This window comes from Pseudorasbora parva, chromosome 24 (assembly GCF_024679245.1).
Source record: "Pseudorasbora parva isolate DD20220531a chromosome 24, ASM2467924v1, whole genome shotgun sequence".
NCBI lineage: Eukaryota > Metazoa > Chordata > Actinopteri > Cypriniformes > Gobionidae > Pseudorasbora > Pseudorasbora parva.
Window position 1 is genome coordinate 2,558,704 of NC_090195.1, and position 22,839 is coordinate 2,581,542.

At 37.3% G+C, this 22,839-nt stretch overlaps 1 protein-coding gene across 4 annotated transcripts in view; it reads right to left on the reverse strand.

Annotated features, from left to right (window-relative positions):
* Positions 1 to 1,696: 1,696 nt before the first annotated feature.
* xylb (xylulokinase homolog (H. influenzae)) overlaps positions 1,697 to 22,839 on the reverse strand; it is a 48,802-nt gene continuing 27,659 nt past the window's right edge. For 3 of the 4 annotated variants that reach the window (XM_067435162.1, XM_067435163.1, XM_067435164.1), the window contains 4 exons: positions 20,860 to 20,918; positions 20,685 to 20,772; positions 8,552 to 8,646; positions 1,697 to 2,299 (listed from right to left, as the gene is read on the reverse strand). In XM_067435162.1, the coding sequence (XP_067291263.1) occupies positions 2,237 to 2,299; positions 8,552 to 8,646; positions 20,685 to 20,772; positions 20,860 to 20,918 (305 nt within the window). In that variant the 3' untranslated portion in view covers positions 1,697 to 2,236. The remainder of the gene's footprint in view (positions 2,300 to 8,551; positions 8,647 to 20,684; positions 20,773 to 20,859; positions 20,919 to 22,839) is intronic. The other variant, XR_010901444.1, reaches the window with a different exon arrangement.

Consider the following 22,839-nt stretch of genomic DNA (forward strand, 5'->3'; position numbering starts at 1 on the left):
ATAATATCTGCTGATGAAGAGAGAACAGGGATAGTTTAGTTTAATTACGGTTATAATATCTGCTGATGAAGAGAGAACAGGGATAGATTAGTTTAATTACGGTTATAATATCTGCTGATGAAGAGAGAACAGGGATAGTTTAGTTTAATTACGGTTATAATATCTGCTGATGAAGAGAGAACAGGGATAGTTTAGTTTCATTACGGTTATAATATCTGCTGATGAAGAGTGAACAGGGATAGTTTAGGTTAATTACGGTTATAATATCTGCTGATGAAGAGTGAACAGGGATAGTTTAGTTTAATTACGGTTATAATATCTGCTGATGAAGAGTGAACAGGGATAGTTTAGTTTAATTACGGTTATAATATCTGCTGATGAAGAGAGAACAGGGATAGTTTAGTTTAATTACGGTTATAATATCTGCTGATGAAGAGAGAACAGGGATAGTTTAGTTTAATTACGGTTATAATATCTGCTGATGAAGAGAGAACAGGGATAGTTTAGTTTAATTACGGTTATAATATCTGCTGATGAAGAGAGAACAGGGATAGTTTAGTTTAATTACGGTTATAATATCTGCTGATGAAGAGAGAACAGGGATAGTTTAGTTTAATTACGGTTATAATATCTGCTGATGAAGAGAGAACAGGGATAGTTTAGTTTAATTACGGTTATAATATCTGCTGATGAAGAGAGAACAGGGATAGTTTAGTTTAATTACGGTTATAATATCTGCTGATGAAGAGAGAACGGTGATAGTTTAGTTTAATTACGGTTATAATATCTGCTGATGAAGAGAGAACGGTGATAGTTTAGTTTAATTACGGTTATAATATCTGCTGATGAAGAGAGAACAGGGATAGTTTAGTTTAATTACGGTTATAATATCTGCTGATGAAGAGAGAACAGGGATAGTTTAGTTTAATTACGGTTATAATATCTGCTGATGAAGAGAGAACGGTGATAGTTTAGTTTAATTACGGTTATAATATCTGCTGATGAAGAGAGAACAGAGATAGTTTAGTTTAATTACGGTTTTAACCAGAGGCAGACAGTTTTGGAGTATTTCAACTTTCTACTCAAGTACATTTTTAAACTATACTTTATCAGTGTTTTTCTTGGGAAAACTTTTCCTTCACTATATTCCAAAGCATAATATATAATGTCATACTTGTTACTGTACTACACTACAACTACACTACAAGTACTTCAATACTGTCCGCCTCTGGTTATAACTTATGTTGTCATCTTGCTTTATGACGTGTTATTGTATTTGTGTTCGTACTGTATTAATAAATATGAAAGATGGACGACAGCTTGAGCGACTCCCAAATGTGCTCGACTACAACAACTCTTCCTCTTCTCCACGTTCCCAGGGGCGGGGTTATGTAAATTTTAGGGTTTGTGATGTCACTAACCCGTGAAGAATCTCGCTGTAGTCCCTACCAGCCGTTTGTTGTAGTTCTTAAACAGAGATTTCTGTAAAAGAAAATATCTCCCTTTGCTTTGAACTTTGAGCGTTGTAACTGCAGATGTTGCGAATGCTCAAACAGCGACACCACACACTCACTAAAGTTACAAAAGAGAAATCACAATCAACCACGGCTTTAATGTGTTCAATATGAGACTCTTTAAAGGAGGATAAACTGGAGTTCCTCTCGCACATGCAGATAAATCGACCCAAACACACATGAAGATCCTCAAACTGCCTTTATTATGACAGGAAGAGCCTTTACAGAAGTTCTGGCTCTGTCATGAACATGCGGGTCTGATCACAGAATGAAGATTTATTAATGACCCAAACCGCTCCGAAAGCCACATAAATCTCATGTGCATTTTCACGTCTTCTGTAGATCTGTGTGTAGCTTGAACTCGTTACATAATTAATGAACTTTGCACTGCTCCTGAACTGAATTGAGCTGAATAACGACACTATTGTCTTCAGCAGAGTTTCATAATTAATGGATTTTGCAACACTTATTCTCCGGTTTATTTCTGTGACGCTGCTTTGAGACACTCTGTACTGTATAAAGCGCTGTAGAAATAAATCTGACTTAATGTTAACGCATTGCTACAAAAAATATGAATTGCAATGCATTCTTTTAACAGTCTGGCATCCTTTCATTTTTCATTCAAATTTGAGTAAATAATATCTGAGTAATTATCAAAGGATTGATCTGTAGATGTGGTGTATTAATGTGCAGCTGAATGTGTTTCTGGATCTGTTCTCACATCAGGAGTCGTCGAGCAGTCGAGCCTCCAGCGCAGCGTATCTGAGCAGCAGCGGCTCATACACCTACAAACACACACACACGCACAAGTTAGGTTTTTGTGAATTGTGGGGAATTTCCATAGACGTAATGCATTTTATACATTTGGTCCCCACAATGTAATATAAACAAGTACACACGCACACAAAACACACACACACACAAAAAACACACAAACACACACACACACACACACACACACACACACACACACACACACACACACACACACACACACACACACACACACACACACACACACACACACGCGCGCACACGCACACATACACACACACACACAAACCAATCACAAACACACACACAAAAATGCACGCACGCACGCACACACACACAACACACAGCTTTATCATCTGCACTCTCAATATCAATATCACAGAAAAAAAACATTCAGGCATTTTGTGTTTAGCTCTGTTTATCATATTTAAGTTTAATTATAATGTATTATTAAAATATTTATAATTGTACATAAATTATAATAATATATTATAATTATATAATTATAATTGTTATTTATCATATTTCTGATCATTTGTCATTTTTATAATAATTTTATTTAAACGTAAAGATTATTTATTATTACGATTTTATAATGATCATAATTATTATTATATTTATGTTTAAAGATTTTTTTTCTATTTCTATTATTTTTTATTTCATTTATTAATTTATATTTTATTGACTTTTTGACTGCTGAATAAACTTTTCTCTCACCTCTTTTCTCTCACATTCACATGTATGACGCCTACAGTGCTGTCTATGTAGGGCGCAGCAGAAAGCTCCCACTAAAGTGTGTACTCGGATCAATACTAGACGCGTGCAACGACTGGCAATAACATAATCATTAGGGTTTATGAATATATCAGATGACAGCTGGTCATCTCGTCCACCCAGGACGGGTTTGTTAGACCGTCTCAATCACGATTTTATCCCTCGGTTAAATTGCTTTCCGGCCCTTGACATGAGCATTGATTTTGTGCACAGGAAACAGCAGCTCATCCGCGAGCGTGACATGTCAACGGCATATTTAATACCACGGCGTGACGAGGTTTCAGGAGCACGGGACAATTAAAGTGCAAACGCAGAGGGTTGATGCAAGAGCAAAGCAAACACACACACACAATATTACGGAGTCAGCAAAAACTCAAAAGGTTACAGCTCAGAATCAGCGCTTCTATAATAAACAACAGGAGATTTCTTTCAGCACTTTATGTATTTGCAGACGAGAACACTTAACGTCGAGGTCAGTAAGACTTTTTAATTAATACTTTTATTCAGCAAACTGAAAGTCGACACATTTAAAAATGTCACAAAAAAATCATTTTCATATGAATGCTGTTCTTTGACCATATTAATCAAAGAACCATGAAAAATAAAAATGTATCAACGTTTCCATAAACTGATAATGATCATAAATGTGTGTTGATGATCAGATCCTCATCTGAGAATGATTAGTGAAGGATCATGTGACACTGAAGACTGGAGGAATGATGATAAATTCAGCTTTGATCACAGGAATAAATTACACTTTAATATATATTCACAGAGGACCCATCAGTCTTTGTCTCGCAGCTTAACAAGTAAATGCAACTGCAGCTTATTTTTAAAACGCATTATTATTTTTCAAAGCAGGTTTCCCGTATGAGCCTCCCAAGCAGACTGACTTCATCTATTTCTGCCTGCTTTAGGGGAGGAACTGTCTCACACACACACACACACACACACACACACACACACACACACACACACACACACACACACACACACACACACACACACACACACACACACACACACACACACACACACACACACACACACACACACACACACACACACACACACACACACACACACCTCCAACAGAAGTGCGCATAAAAACCCAATAAACATTAATGCGGCGTGACTGATTCCTCTCGTTCCACTGATCAGAACTGACATGCTGGCCAGGTTATAATAATAATAACAAGAATGTATAATTCCTGAAGAAATTGTGCGTGGTGCTTGCCGTGGTAAAACTCGGGGCCCTGTTGCTAAGGTGTGTTGAGGCGGTTGCTAAGGTATTCTGGTTGGTAGTGGAGGAGAACGGAGAAACACATGCGTTTGATGGGACGACCCGCCCCATTATAAGTCGATTTTTGGGGAGCTCTAGCACCCCAGGGGTACAACTTACACCCCATTGCGATGTATGTCCTGAGAGATCCTGTCAGGATTGTCAAATGTCGTATAAGAGACGAGTTTCTACGAAATCCTCGCTCGGAGCTACGAGCGGTCAAAGTTTTCGCGATGTTACGTCGATGGGACGTTTCGGCTACTTTTCCGATCCCTTATAAAAGTCACAGCACACCATTTCCGATTAGGACGCGCGTTTTGACAATTGCTTTGTTGGGTCTTTCACCACTAATGCACATACCACTGCAAAATTTGACATAAGTCAATTATGAGAAAAGTTAAAATAATTCCATATTTTTGTGTTCTGTGTCTCTCTATTACAAACTACATATTCCACCTTCAGCAACAGCATTCAGAATAAAACCTGTTTCCTGTTGAGCCGTCAAAGCCAAGCTTGAGCATAGTAATGAGGTGTAAGTATGAACGTTACCCTGCCACCGACTTCACAGGGCATGATGGGAATTTTTGTTCAATTTGCCTTTCGCTAAATGGAGCTGTCAATCGTTTGCTGTAATCGGGAAGGTGGTTAAACGCTTCTGACAGGCAAACTGGACCGGCAAAAAACGAAATATAATACAAACAGTTCACAATAACAAATCATACTTGTACTTTGACATATTAATATCCAGAAACATAAAAGTGAAATATATCAAAAGTTCCATAAAACAAGTTAATTGTACAATGCAACATATTCTAACTTCCAAAAGAGAAAACTTTCCCCACTTCCTCTGATATTACATAGAATTAATTCTAACAGAATTATTTAAATAATAGAATTATAATAATATATAATAAAATGATTTAATATATTAAAATTTATGCATTTATAAATAATACATTTAAATGCAATAAATATATATAAAAATATAATATAATACAAATATAATATAATACAAATATTTAAAATAAATTGAAATGCACTTAAATAAATTTAATGCATTTCAACAAATTGCATTTAAATTAAATTAAATAAATGGTAAATGTACAAAAAATACATTTAAATGGAATAAATATATAAATAAAAAAATATATATTTTGAAATGCACTAAAGCAAATAAATGTAAATGCATTTAAACAAATTAACAATTAATTAATTAAAAAAAACACACAAATATATTTATTTTAGTTAAAATTTGTTTAAGTAAAATAAATAAGTAAATAAGTAAAAAACAAGCAAACAGTTTCACCGAAGTTGAACTATTAAACTATAGTTAAAGTATTTCTTTAAATATAAAGAAATTTAAAAATGTAAAATGTGAACTTTGCGAAACAAGGTATCACACAATGTCTGAATTCACATCTGGGTTAAAAGCTTAATCTACAGTGAGCAGGAAATAAAATTATTTAGCATGCACAAAATATCAAGTCCATACTCATTTCTGCAGGCGTTAGCACAAAAAGCGTAAAATAAATTATATCTGTGCATCGGTCTAACATTTCTGTCAAGTATGGGTGCATTCTGTTCCTCCTGCAGGGTCATGAGATGCCAGCCGAACTCAGCCCCGCCCACAACATCTGAGCTCGGGCGGTTCGGTCCGGACTCGATCCATGGAGGAGTAATTATGCCAGAACAGAAACTGACCAATGAGATCATCAGGGCGGGCTTTAGACGATGACGGACAGATGATCAACAGAAACTGACCAATGAAATCATCAGGGTGGGCTTTAGCCGATGACGGACAGATGATCAACAGAAACTGACCAATGAAATCTTCAGGGTGGGCTTTAGCCGATGACGGACAGATGATCAACAGAAACTGACCAATGAGATCATCAGGGCGGGCTTTAGCCGATGACGGACAGATGATCAACAGAAACTGACCAATGAAATCTTCAGGGTGGGCTTTAGCCGATGACGGACAGATGACCAACAGAAACTGACCAATGAGATCATCAGGGCGGGCTTTAGACGATGATGGACAGACGATCAACAGAAACTGACCAATGAGATCATCAGGGCGGGCTTTAGCCGATGACGGACAGATGATCAACAGTAGCGTAATCATCACGTCATCAAAGGGGCTTGGATTATATTTGTTCAGATCCTAAACGGAGAGCTTGTTCGTATCTTAATCACCTTCACTATTCACTATAGAGTTGCCAAGTTTTGCTAACTAACCAAAACGCGCCAACTACTAGCCCTAAATAATAGCTTCTCGGGGGTTCTCCGAAAAAAAGTGCGTTTGGGGGGTAAAATGTGTGTTATTTTGGCAAGCTTGCCTGCTAAAATTTGCACTCATGGGTCTATAGATCACATAATAGTTGCTTCAATGTACATGAAAAACAACCCGCGGAAAAAAAAGTGGACTTGGCAACACAGTGCAGTTGAGCTCTGTTGACATTTGACAACTAACGTTATGCGTCGCTCCGCTGCTCTGATTGGTTGTCGGTCTGTCCAATCGAGGTCTTTCCTGGTTGGGTTGAAACACGCCCCATAATCACAGCCCAATGGAGCACAGACTCATATTCTGACTAGAGCTGAGGATGACCACGTCAGGCTAAGGTCATGGGATGATCCAGAGCTCAATGAATGAGGCCTTGTCTAGAGGAGCGCGTTTGGCTCGTCCCAGACTGAACCTGCTGATGGGCTCAGAGGCTGGCATGTAATTTCCTGCACAATCCGTCTCTCCAAATGGGAAGAAGCCTTTAATGAAGACGCAGTGACTCATGAAGCAGAGTTCAGCGGTAAAAACGCAGCGAGTACAGCAGTGCGAAAAGGTCAGAATGACTGCAGTTTCACTAATATCACATCGGTTAGGTCTGATTCAGCTAACAGCGGATATTTACTGTAGAGACTCAACAATAAGACCACGCTGTAACTACACCATACATGTGGATTTAAAGAGGTGCTATTAGGCTTTAAACATGTAATGTTGCTGTTTGAGCAGGAAAAAGTCCCTCCGGCGGGAGTTCTTCTCTATATCAGCGTCTTGAGTTTTCCTCCGGGAGCCAACACGTCACAGTATTCCTCATTTAAATAATTCATATGTATTGCAAAAGCATCGTTAGTCAACTACGGTCGCAAGTTCCATCATTATCAACATAGTTCAACGAGTCTGTGTTTCCTGAAACCATCGTTCTAACAAACATTCATAAACAGCGTCGCAAACTTGTGTGGTCTGAACGACTGCTCTCGACCTGAGGTTAGAAGCTGAGTTTTTTGTTTGCATGACGTGGACTTAATAAATCCTTATCTTGAGCAAAATAAACAAGCGGACATTCAGTACAATCTATATCTTTTATTTCAAATACATACAAATGTCTTTCAATATCTTTAAGTTTGTCAACAGATCTAAAGCACGGTTTGCATGTGCGGACGTGATCTAGTATGCAAGAACGAGTCTATGTTTGAATCTGTTAAATAACTGAGAAAAATAAGAATTAGTCCTCAGATGCCATGTCCATAATTTATAGCAAAAAATCTAGCATGAATTCAATCTCAAAATAATTAATTAAAAGCAGTTATTACTCCACCACCTGCGTGGTTGAACGATACAGTTTCTGGAAACAGTCGCGACTTGCTAGTTTATTTCTTCAGGAATGCATCGTACTGTGGTAGTTCAGCAGTGTTACATTAAAGCAGGAAAACCTGCTCTATTAGAGCCAGAAACAACATGAAATGAACCGTTGCAAAGACTTACAAATATTACAGTACATCACGGGAAAACTAAGTGATTTATTTGCCTTGAAAAGAGGTGATGATAAGAGCAATAACATCACCACTGTGAGTCACAACTGAGACTTTTGCGATAGTCTTTTAGTCAGTTAGAAAGAGCTATGAATCATAAATAAATCATGATAAGCCATTGTTTTACACCAAAGGTTTATAAATGTATCAGCTATTCATTCATAAACTCTATTTGCTGTAAAATGTGAACATGCAGTGATGAAGCTACATTAAAGCTGCATATTTTCCAGCTATTCTATGCTAAAAACCTAAGAAATTATATTAAATTGTGTTTTTGTTTGTTTGACGCTCACATCTTTCACTGCTTTATATTTGAATTCGTTTGCAGAATGTGAAGATTAGAAAAGCGATGAAAACCCTGCTGTGTGAATGATCTTGAAGATTGTGCCGGCGTTTGTACCTCCTGAGCTCCTGGTTGGGGTGTGACGGCCAGCTGCGGCTCTGGAGCGCTTCTGAGCGTCTCGGAGAAAGATGCTCCTGTTTCTGCCACTAGACCTGGAGGAACACATGACATGAAAACATGATTTACTCACTGTACTGAACATACATGATGAACTACAGGATCACAGTGTGCATGCCAACCAACCAACCATCGTGCCAACCAACCAACCAATCAATCAACCAACCAACGTGCTAACCAACCAAACAGCGTGCCAACCAACCAGCCATGCCAACCAACCAAACGTGCCAACCAACGTACTAACCAACCAACCAACATGCCAGCCAACCAACGTGCTAACCAACCAACTAACGTGCCAACCAACCAACATGCTAACCAATCATCGTGCCAACCAACCAACCAACCAACGAGCTAACCAATCAATCAATCAATCAATCAATCAATGTGCCAACCAACCGACCAACCAACCAGCCATGCCAACCAACCAACCAACGTGCCAACCGACCAACCAACCAGCCATGCCAACCAACCAACCAACGTGCCAACCGACCAACCAACCAGCCATGCCAACCAACCAACCAACGTGCCAACCGACCAACCAACCAGCCATGCCAACCAACCAACCGACCAAATAACGGACCAACCAGCCAACCGACCAAATAACGGACCAACCAACCAACTGACCAAATAACGGACCAACCAACCAACCGACCGACCAAATAACGGACCAACCAAACCAAATAACGGACCAACCAAATAATGGACCTACCAAATAACGGACCAACCAAATAATCAGAGGTGGTAAAAGTACTCAAAAGTTATACTCGAGTGAAAGTATATATACCTTAATGAAAAAATACTCCAGTAAAAGTAGAAAGTCCTCCATTCAAACATCACTTGAGTAAAAGTACAAAAGTATCTGATTTAAAAGGTACTCAAGTACCGAAAGTAAAAAGTAAATATTCAAATTAACTGTAAATATCAATAAGCAGATAACATCTTTTGGGACTGATATGCAATGCTTTAATTGAACAAATGATAAGATTAGATACTGCAAATAAGAATTTGTTAGATTTGCAATTAATAGGAGACAATGAAGCACCTTAACGCAGTATAGGGGTTAAACTTAAAATAGACATGTTCCATAACATTAGCAGCATAAAACAGATGAGGAGCAAGATACTATTAACTAATTCAAAATTAATTCAAAAGCCATAACCACAATGACATATTACGTAACAATTAGTTAATAGTCATGTGCCTCAACAAAAAAGTTATGATATAATTTTGCCAATTGTTATGATTAATGATTAATTAAACAGACAACTGAGAGTTGGAATGCATGGCTTTGAATACATGAATTTACATCATTAGTTCATGTAATATGTTATTAGGGAATTAATGATGTCATATTTAATTAATAGCAATTCATATGTTACTTAATCTATTAATCATAGAGAATGTTCATTAGTTGCTGATGCAGTAATCATTAATAAATGGTTTAGTTCTTCATTAGTAATACATTAACTCATGGTTATCTGAGCATTAGTTAGGCATGAATTATAATAGTGCACCTGTATTGTAAAATGTTACCACAATTATTAAACTAATTATATAAAACTATATTGTTAGTGCCCTACAAATGAAGTTGGATTCACCACATTAACTGCAGCAGTTGGTGCTGCTATGACTACAAACCACAACAGTCACATCTATGAGATCAATTAAATTTAATTAATCAAGTTCATGTCAGATGATGTCACATCAATTTTTAATATGATATAATAGGTAATTTTCAAATATGTGCAAAGTTATCTTTTGCAGCTCAAAATGTTGTAAGTCCAGAGGGCCAAGTATTTAATTCATGGTCTTTTTATTTTATTAACACAATTATTAAACTAATTATATAAAACTATATTGTTAGTGCCCTACAAATGAAGTTGGATTCACCACATTAACTGCAGCAGTTGGTGCTGCTATGACTACAAACCACAACAGTCACATCTATGAGATCAATTAAATTTAATTAATCAAGTTCATGTCAGATGATGTCACATCAATTTCAAATGAGCGCAGAATACCGTCCGAATGGTGATATTGTATTATCCTAACACTTCTCTTCATGTGTTTTTGACCTACCTTAGCTATTTACAATCTTATGCAATTAAGCATGCTTTCATTTCAATATTTGTAGCATCCAATAAAAAAATGTTAATTACAAAATTACCAATTGGAGCCAAATCACAGAAACTGCAGCAATGATTTTAATATTAGTGTCAGGTAAGAGTAAGATGCGCGTCTAAATTTTATGGAAGTTTATTATAAACTTTATTATAAAATTTACTTAGACTGACTGGGTATGCCCAGCCTGATCTGCCAGCGATTTGACTTCGCCCTGCAACACAGTCTGAAAACCTGTACATTCATTTCTACTGCTTCTGTTACACTTTTGCGGGAACAAATCACAGACTAACTTATTCACCTGGCACGCTATTGGCGAGTTTAGTAGTCTGTTTAGTTGACTATCCAATTGCATACAGAGTCATTCAAATAATGCTCATTGATCAATCTTAAATTGAGCTTGGTCTGGTGATACCCAGATAACTTATAAACTAGAAAATCATGTGAAATTTACTTTTTAAATCAATTAGATTTTTATCAGTAAATAATTAATTTTAAGACATGTGTCTTTTCAAAAACAGCATCTGTAAAGCCCATGTTTAGAAAACACACACACACACACACACACACACACACACACACACACACACACACACACACACACACACACACACACACACACACACACACACACACACACACACACACACACACACACACACACACACACACACACACACACACGCGTGCTATCAAACATGCTAAGTCTCAAAACACCCAAAAAGATAATTAAAATGACACTTTGCCATAGCAGCAGTATATAAAATATCAGGAATCCATTTGTATGTCTATATCTGTCATGTTTTCACGTTATACTGATGAAGTTTGAAGTAAATCGGGTGAAAGTAAGACAGTGATTCCAAAAAAATTCAAAAAGTGACACATCCTGCTGCCAGTTGGTGGCGCTATAACTTTGACTGAATATTGGAATGTAGATGTCTTCAGGCCAGGACTCTTGTCAAACATGTGAAGTTTGAGGCAGATCGGACATTGTATGCCTGAGGTACAACAAATTCCTGTGTCATGGCGAAACATCAACATTTGTGAGGCCGCCACGGACACACCCTTCAGGGAAAACTCAAGATCTTCCCAATTTAACACCACAAAGGCCTTTAGATTAGACTGTGCAAATACGATGTTGATATGATTCAATCTCTAGGAGGAGTTTGTTAAAGTACAACGTCTGGCAATGGCAAAAACTGCACCAATTTACCAAAGAAAATTCAAAATATCTCACTTCCTGTTGGTTTTTCAGATTTGGCGCCTTGGGTCTTTTTTGTAGGTATTGGGATGCTGAATGCGTCTACTGAATTTTCATACTCATACATGAAACGTAGCGCGAATGACGCTTAATTTAAATTTTGTAGGTGGCGCTATCGAACCATTTTGCCACACCTAATTCTGAAACCCATATCAGATGTATGTTTTCACCACTTCTGATGCGTGTGCAAAGTTTCATGAGTTTTCATGCGTGTTTAGGCCCTCAAAAATGTAATTCATTTGGGAAAAGAAAAATGATGGTTTTAGCAATTACAATAAGGTCCTCACACCTTAAGCCTTAAATATCTGAGTTCCTGTTCGTCGGAGCTAATGACTGTAAATTAGAAAGTTGTTCGGCTCAAAGAGAACAATATATATACAGAGTTTGGTGACTGAAGATAAAACTAACCCCCCCACTTTTGACAAAAGATTGCATTACTTTTGTTAAAAGATGGCGCTACTGAGCTCCTCCACCATGCCCGTTTTTAAGTCTTTGCCCTTATCTACTGGACAGCATGTCTGATGTGTGTGTTGAGTTTCATGTAATTTGAAGCATTTTAAGAATCTCAAAAGGAGCGAAAAAGAATGTTATAGTTTAATGTGTTGCCGTGGCAACAGTATATACAATATCAGGAAGTGCTTACCAGCTTTATATCTGCTATGTTTTGACATTATACTGATGAAGTTTGAAGTAAATCGGGTAAAAATAAGATGGTGATTTCAAAGCATTTTGAAAGTGACACACTTCCTGCTGCCAGTTGGTGGCGCTATAACTTTGACTCACAAAAGTCATATCCATGTGATCGTCCTCTTACAACGAACACACAGCTGAAGTTTAATCAAAATGAATTAATGAATGCAGAAGTTATAACACACTTCCTGTTTCCCTTTTCTCGCCATAAATTTGTCTCCTCGCCACAGCCTAACCGTTTGAGATATCAAAAAGTTGCTCGCAATTTAGCATCCTCAGTGTCTTGACTTCATGCTGACCGAGTTTGGTGCTGATCGGGTGAATCGTCTAGGAGGAGTATCGCAAATTCCAGAGCTTGCGTTTTTCGAACAACCCATAATAGCTCACTTCCTGTTGGGCTGACACATAACTTAGAGCACGAAAGTTGTTCGGCCCGATGAGCTCTATATGTGTACCGAGTTTCATACATGTGCTTGCAAGTGTGTTTGATTTATAGACCATGTTTTCAGAGCCCACTTTAGGGGGCGCTGTCGAGCCCCCCTGCCACGCCCAGGTACCAGCCTCAGCCCGGCCCTGATGGCCGCAGATTCCGATGTGTGTGCAAAGTTTCAAGAGTTTTCGAGCATGATAAGGGCCCCGAAAGTGCCCGAATAGTCGAAAAAGCTAAATTGTCCTTAGAAGAACAATAGGGCTCTGCGCCCTTTCAGGGCTTGGGCCCTAATAATAACAAAAAATAATCCTTAGAAGAACAATAGGGCTCTGCGCCCTTTCAGGGCTTGGGCCCTAATAATCCTTAGAAGAACAATAGGGCTCTGCGCCCTTTCAGGGCTTGGGCCCTAATAAATACTTAATACTTGGAGCGGGCATGGGGAAATGTATTGGAGTAAAAAGTAAACTTTGCCTTTAATATTGTAGTGGAGTAAGAGTAAAAGTAGATGCAAATAAAATATACTCAAGTAAAGTACAGATCCCCGAAAAAAATACTTAAGTAAAGTATCAAAGTATTTTTACTTGAGTACTTACCACCCCTGCAAATAATGGACCAACCAAATAACGGACCAACCAAACCAAATAACGGACCAACCAAATAATGGACCAACCAACCAACCAAAACTTTTAGCCCTTTTTTAAATCACAATCCAATTTTCATTTTACCGACCGACCGACCGACCGACCAAATAACGGACCAACCAACCAACCAACCAACCTACCTGCCAACCCTTGGAACGAGACACTGCATCGGTAAAAGACATTTTGGGGAACGCCTTCTGTTTTGACGTGTCTGAAGTATGTGTGAAACCAAACCAGTCCTGATTGGTGGTCATCATGATGTAACGTGACGGCATACACAGAAGCTACAAAGAGTCGCCAGCACACAATAGAGTTTGCGTCTATGCTCTAATAAAGCCGCTCCCAGACATGGAGAGGTGTGGCAAAGGGACGAGGTGTCTCGATCATAAGATTAATAACTGCTACTTGATAAACCCAAAATTAATTCAGTGATTTCATGACATGTAGACTCTCCAATTTCCAAATCAAACATCAAACATCCAAAAACTGTCACACAATATTTATTTATTTAGGTGTGATGATAATCAACATTGCTTGATGATTTTAAACGCTTATTCTGAGACGTTCTAGTTAAAAATCATCTTTCAGATCAACAGTGATATTCATCTGATGTCTTCACCACACAAAGCTCAGTGAAATACAGTCCAGCCGCAGCAGACGCGTCTCATATGCATTATGGCATTGAAAAGCAGCAGAATAATGAGAAGCAGACACTGAAGGCCGGCAAGAGGAGATACTGCGACTTCATTTGAAAGGATTATTGAACCGAGCAATTTCCTTACGAGAGGATGCAGTGAAACGTATCCACAGGAGACCAACTGATGTCATGAGATATTAGAGGCCAGCGTTGCTTTGCCTTATTAAATCATTGACAAAAGCAAAACAGACTCAAAATAAGGTACCAGCGTGGCTTACAAAGCATCGCTCTGGCATGGCTGACCTTTCGTAGGAGTGGACGGCTCTATCGACATAATAGGCAAGAGCTCACACTCACAGAGCGACGGATGGTCAGTGTGTTAAAAGATGCCACAGTGTGTTACGCTTTCTAGAAGTTGCTTCATCTCGTGTGAAAGACTAATGAGGCTCTTCAGCAACGACAGCAAAGTTTCTCTTTCTGCTCGCAGCCGTTGGGTCATCTTCTCTGAGACGGTGGACGTCCACTACATGGTCAATATAGTCCAGATTACACAAAGAGTCCAGATGGGCATTTGAGTTTCATATGTCAGAAAGATTTCTGATACTCTATCATTAAATAAATACATATATATTTATTTAAAGCTCCACTGTGTGATATTTCCCCCATCTAGCAGTGTAAAGGTTTATGACCATCCAGTGAACATTAGTTTCTGTTCCTCTCAATTCGGATTTCGTTTTAACTCCTACGGTGGCCGATTTAGTCCAAGATTAACATGGCAATCCCCCTCTTCACATTCGACACGGTGCCATCGAGTGTTAAAACGCGAAAGGCGAAGCTTGAATTTACGGGTATGTCCCTCTTTGGCTACTGTACTTTCAAGATGGAGGGCCAACATGGCGACCGGCATTCGAACCCCTCATCCGTATGTATTTTCAATGGCATATTATAAACTTACCAGAATACTTTATTACTCGAAAGAAGTAAATATACATTAATGAGCACATATATTTATGAAAGAACTACGTGTTTTTAGCGAAGAATAAACTAAAAAAGTTACACAGTGTAGCTTTAAATAATATAATTATTATAATATGAAAATTTAAATAAATAAAATAAAGCAATTTAAGTAAATTTAAATGCATTTAGACTAATTAAATTTTTTTAAACTTGCCAATTTGTTCAAATTAATGCATTTAAAACAAATTACATTTCAATGCATTTAAACACATTCATGGAAATGCATTTAAGCAAAAAAAATGCAATCAATCAATACATTTAAGAACATTTAAACTATTTTTGAATGCATTTAACTAAATACGTGGAAATGCATTTGAACACAACATAAATGAATAAAGGCAAATAAATAAATCTGAATAAATAGCTCCTCACTGAGGATTTCAGCATGCAGGTTGTGTGCTCAGATTAACATTATGCCGGTCACACTAATGGGAATGCTAATGGCTCTCTCCAGGTATTACCGACGTCCTGTTAGTTCTCCAGCTCAAGCAGACGCAGCAGAAACACTGTTATCACTGCAGCACCTCTAACGGCCAGCAGTGTAATAAATAAATCATGACAAGCGATTAAAATCAAGCGGCAGATGTAATGAAAATGGACTTGCGTTGACGTGAGCGCGGCTGCTGTCCATCCGGTGGGCTGGTGTCAGAAGACCAGCGGTAATTACGGCCTTCGGTAACGACTGATCGTCAGATTCATTGCTCGGGGCTTCGTTTCTTTATGACTGGCTCTCGACAAGATGTACCGCTGAATAATGAGGCCGACGCGAGTGTGAACGCATGATTAATCCGTCTAATGGTTCATAATCTAATAGAGTTTGGGAAACTGATTCAGACCACATCCGTCATGAGCTCAATCACACTCATCCTGATAAAAGGCTCTCCTGTTTCACACAGGCAAACATTTGTGTCTCGGTTCGTCTGAGAGGAGACAGCAGTTCAGACTAGATCAGAGCGCTTTTACTGTCCGCAACACAATTGGCTTCTGTAGAGTGCAGTGGATCTACCATTATACAGAATTAAAAAAATCATGCTTTCACACACAAGCACTGCTCAACTGTCATTTCACAACATTTTAGTCATTATTCACTGAACTAGCAAGAATTACTGCATCTGTGTGAATGCACGGATATACACTATATTGCAAAAGTTTTGGGCCATCTGCCTTTACCTGCACATGAACTTTAATGCCATCCCGTTGTTAATCCGTAGGGTTTAATATGGAGTCGGTCCACCCTTTGCAGCTCTAACAGCTTCAGCTCTTCTGGGAAGGCTTTCCTCAAGGTTTAGGAGTGTGTTTATGGGGATTTTTGCCCATTCTTCTAGAAGCTCATTTGTGAGGTCAGGCACTGATGTTGGACGAGAAGGCCTGGCTCTCAGTCTCCGCTCTAATTCATCCCAAAGCTGTTCTATCGGGTTGAGCTCAGGACTCTGTGCAGGCCAGTCAAGTTCCTCCACACCAAACTCACTCATCCATGTCTTTATGGACCGACGCTTTGTGCACTGGAGCGCAGTCATGGTGGGAGCATGAAATTGTCCAAAATGTCTTGGTATGTTAAAGCTTTAAGAGTTTCTTTCACTTGAACTAAGGGGCCAAGCCCAACCCCTAAAAAAGCCCCAAACAACCCACACACCATAATCCCCCCTCAACCAAACATTACACTTGGCACAATGCAGTCAGGCAAGTCCTGTTCTCCTGGCAACTGCCAAACCCAGACTCGTCCATAGGATTGTCAGACTGAAGCGTGATTGGTTGCTCAGAGAACACGTCTCACTGCTCTAGAGTCCAGTGGCGGCTGCTTTACTCCACTGCATCCCACGCTTTGCATTGCTCTTGGTGATGTAAGGCTTGGATGAGCTGCCCGGCCATGGAAACCCATTCCATGAAGCTCTCTACGCTGTTCTTCAGCTCATCTGAAGGCCACAGAAGTTTGGAGGTCTGGAGCTGTTGACTCTGCAGAAAGTTGGCGACTTTTGCGCACTGTGACCCTCAGCATGCGCTGACCCCGCTCTGTGATTATAACTATCACTTCGTGGCTGAGTTGCTGTTGTTCCCAATCGTTTCCTCTTTGTTATAATCCCACTAACAGTTGAGTGTGGAATATTTAGTAGTGAGGAAATGTCAGGAATGGACTTATTGCACAGGTGTCAGCCTATCACGGCCCCACGCTTGAGTTCACTGAGCTCCTGAGAGCGACCCATTCTTACACTAATGTGATTGATTTATACACCTGTGGCCATGAAGGAATTGGAGCACCTGAACTCAAAAATACTTTTGCCAATATAGTGGCCGATTCAAAAATACAGAAATATTGTGAAATATTTTCGCAATATGTAGCATTGCACTGGATGTAGCCAATTTGAGTATCTCTTCTCCCAATAAACAAAAGCTCATTGCCAGGATTGATTTATAATAAGAATAATTTAAAAAAAAACTTTAAATCCAGAGGATGCAAAGTCTGACGTCTATTAAAGAAAGGGATCTGGATCATTAAATGAGTGTTTGAAGCAGAAAGTCCTCATCATCCTGACAGTGATTCAAGTCTCTGTGTGTGTGTGTGTGTGTGTGTGTGTGGCTTCAGATGGGACTGTAGAGCGACTGACACACGCTCACAGAGGGCTTTTAAACGACCCTCTCCATCACATCATATTAACATGATCAGACTGAAGCTTCTGTCTGAATTTCGGGCCTCACACACTCAAAAGCAAACAGACATCATTAGAGGAGTAAAGCGATCTTCCTCTGAATGAACGGATCGATGCGAACGTCAGAGAGACGGAGGCGACGGCGGCTGAAGGACAGACAGTGAGTCAGATATTCTGCTCAGTAAAAAGATCATCTGAGGCACTAAATATAACCATTTGGCCAGATTTAACTAAATAAACATTTAATAAAACATTAAAATATCTAATTTATTCTTCAAGTATTTTTCATAGATTAGTTCTTATAAATTAAACGATAATATAATTAAAGATTAATAATAAAAGAAAATAAACTATTATAAATATAAATTCAAAATCTATTTCTATTATATACAAAAAATATTTAAGCCCATGCAAATGAGTGAAATCTCTGGGCAGTGTTGACCATCATATGGCTTCATATTTAACATTTAAATTGAAAGTTTACATTTAATTGAGTTGTTAAATTTTATTTCATTAAAATACATAAAATCAAGATATTAGAAACAACATAATTTTATAAAATGTTAATTTGGTAAATCTTTCAAGTTATTAAAGTAAACAATATTAAATAAATAAATAAACTAACTATTACATATACGTCTTAAATCTATTTTTGTCCAAATGTAAATGTTACATCTAACTTTAAATCAAAAAAATTATTAAAATGTTTTAATTACATTGTATAATTTAATAATTCATATTTTAATTAATACAAAAAAAATTAATATATTCTTAATAATCAAATTAGACATTTTAAACAACATTATCTTATAATATAAGAATCTGGTAAACCTTCCTAAAACTAGTAGATCTAATAATGACATGTAAACAATATAAAATAAAATAGTTATTACATATAATAATAAATGTTAAATCTATTTTTGGCTATATGTAAATATTACATCTAACTTAAAATCTGTATGTAAAATAAAATTAAATCTTGAAAATATATTAATTAAATAATAATAAAAAGTTAATTACTTATATTAAGATAATTAATTAATTTATATATTAATAGAAAATACATCAAAATAGACATTTAAAACAGCATAATATTATAAAATATGAGTCTGATCAATCTTTCTTCAACTGGTAAAATCTAGAAAAAATTACATATAAATCTTGCATTTATTTTTGTCCAAATATAAATATTACATCTAACTTTAAATCAAAATGTTAAATTAAAAACAATCTTGAACGTTAATTAATAAATGTATTACAATTACATCTAATATGCTAATGATTTATATATTCATATAATAAAATAATTTATTTATATATTCAAAAAATTAAAACTAAATTATCATATAAAATATAAAGAGTCGATCTAGAGACGACACGTAAATTAAGGATAATAGTTGGTCTCTATGGGGCTGAGGACTGACCAATCAGAGGACAGGACCAGAATGACCTGTGTTATGATTTATTAATAAGCAGGCCCACACGCAGATTTCCGCAGATTGTAGTGTTCGTCATTTGAGAAGCATACACACTCGCATGCGTGATTGTAAGGGGTTGTAGGCTGCGCTTATTGACGTGATTTTTTATTTTTTTTTGTGAGAGAATATTTTAAAATGTCTAAAATAAGATTGACCACAGAGTAGTTAATGAAACGTCACTTGCCAACAGATTTATAGCTATTAAAATACTTACTTTATTTACTTACAGTAGGTACACTGTACAATTTTGTTGTTTTTTGTTGGTTTAACTTTAAAAAGTAAGTAACCTGGTTGCCTTAAAATTTTGAGTTTATTGAAATTAAAAATTTTAGTTGATACAATGAAGGAAATGTGTTTAATAATAGAAACTCAAAATATTATTGTATCTGAACCACATAAAAAATGTGATAAATCATGAAAATAGCACTATTTGGCTGCGTCATCAGAAATAAAACACACACAATTACCCAATATGCTTACACAATCTTTTAATAATATTTTAATAAAGGTTGTCGAATCTCAAAAAATGTTCATTGCATTAACTCAAAATTTTTATTTCAATGAACTCAAAGTTTTAAGGCAACCAGGTCACTTATTTTCTAAATAATTTTTTACAGTATATTGATTTATTTTGCTTTATTGTTGAATGATATGACATTGTCTATTTAATGAATTGTCTACAATACAATTGATAAATCAATATTTTTCTGTCTTTTAGTGGATGTAGCCTGCAATAAGAGAGATATTTATAAAAAAAAAAAATGTATTTGTATTGTAAACCTTAAATAAAAGTTAAGTGAATATTTTCTATTTTATTTGTAATGCTTTCAGTTCTGATATTTTTTAATCTTTTTAACGCATTTAAATTCCGCATTCCGCATAATTCCGCAGATTCTTCTAAAAAATCCAGGCAGAAAGCACAAAAAAATTGCACAGATGTCGTGTGGCCCTGGTATAGTTGGTATAGTTTTGCTTTCCTGTAGCTCAACCAGGAGAGCGTGGCGCTAGCAACGCCAAGGTCATGGGTTCGATTCCCAGGGAAAGCAAGAACTGACAATGATGTAAAAATGTGTACATTGAATGCATGTGGCTTTGGATAAAAGCATCTGCCAAATGCATAAATGTAAATGTATAATAAGTGAAAGCTGTATACCGTGCAGAGCTCTGTAAGCGCAGCCCAGACAGGCCGAGTTCGGCACGTCGATGGTGTAAACCGGAGCGTTGAAGACATCAGACAGCACCTGTAGTGTGGAGAAGACTCGTGACATACAGATCATGAGGATATCACACACAGACACATGCCATAGAAGGCTGAGGCTGATAAACACCTGTAAAATGTCCTTGTTAGATGACGCTCCTCCAGTGGCCAGCACTCGCGTGTCCCGAACTACAGGAGACAGAGAGAGGTAAATATCATCATGCCTGTGATAAACTAGCCCAAGATTAGATTAACAGAAAGGTCATAACAGAAGAGCTGTGAGTTTTCTCTCTCTCTGGTGTGTGTGTGTGTGTGTGTGTGTGTGTGTGTGTGTGTGTGTGTGTGTGTGTGTGTGTGTGTGTGTGTGAAGCATGCCAGACATCAGTCATATTTTCCCTGCCATCAACGGCTGCAATGAGACATAAAACATTATGTTATGCTAATTAAAAGCATAATTCAGCCTGTATAAAGCACATAAACAAACGTTATGCAATAAAATGGCACATATAAAGGAAAAATCACTGCAGATCCAAACCATTAACTTATTACACTTGTAAAATTTACCATGAGGAACAGATCTGAGATCAACAAACTGCCTCTTATAGAGAACATGAACCTGATAATCAGACAGAAAGTGATATATTTATATAAATATCTCCCTTTCTGTCTGATTATCAGGTTCATGTTCTCTATAAGAACCTGTGTGTGTGTACGTATACACACACACACACACACACACACACACACACACACACACACACACACACACACACACACACACACACACACACACACACACACACACACACACACACACACACACACACACACACACACACACACACACACACACACCTGTGTTTTATACTTCATAAGCATAACCAAACAACACTGCAGGCGTCTTCTGGACTAGTCTCTGGTCTGGCTCTTTTCCAGCATTCCTGCATTTCCTCCGCATAAAAAGACTGACGGAACGATTAAGATCAGCCTCATTTGCATTCATTAAATATTCATGAGACTCGCTCCTAAGAGCGTGTGCGTTTCTATGCATTTCTCCTAATGCACACACACGCTGAGACCTACAGGTGCTGCTGAAGATGGACACACACACACACACACACACACACAAAATGTACAAACACACGACCTTGCTGTATAATCCAGCCTCTATCAGCGTCTATTGTGTTACTCCTACACATGAATATAACATGATCCTTGAAAAAAAAGAGAGCAAGAAAACAGAAAGAAAGGAAGATAGAAAGTAAAAAAAATAAAGATAGATAGATAGAAAGCAAGAAAAGATAGATAGATAGATAGATAGATAGATAGATAGATAGATAGATAGATAGATAGATAGATAGATAGATAGATAGATAGATAGATAGATAGATAGATAGATAGATAGATAGATAGATAGATGATAGATAGATAGATAGATAGATAGATAGATAGAAAGAAACCCAGGGTATATTTCCATAAAATAGTAAGCCCTGCACATAATTTCCATAATAATACATTTTGATGAATATTAAAAGCACAAATAAATGTAAAAATAAATCTTACTTATGAATTTAAATATAAATGCAACTGAAGTATACATAATTTAAAAGTAATCCTCACATTTGGATTTATAATTAACATTATGAAGATTAAAATTTACATTAAGATTTTATATTTACGATTTTTTAAATATTAATTATATATACAGATATTCAACAGAATAATTACAGCCTCAGAGCAGCGATATCCTTATGATGGATATAGCAAGAGCTCTGCACATATGAACCAAAGTAACCTGTGTGAGGGGGTGTGGCCATCTTCATCATCATCATCATCATCATCACCACCATCTTCATCATCATCACCATCTTCATCATCATCATCATCATCATCATCACCACCATCTTCATCATCATCACCATCTTCATCATCATCATCACTATCTTCATCATCATCATCATCATCATCATCATCATCATCATCATCACCATCTTCATCATCATCACTATCTTCATCATCATCATCATCACTATCTTCATCATCATCATCATCATCATCATCACCATCTTCATCATCATCATCTTCATCATCACCATCATCATCAACATCA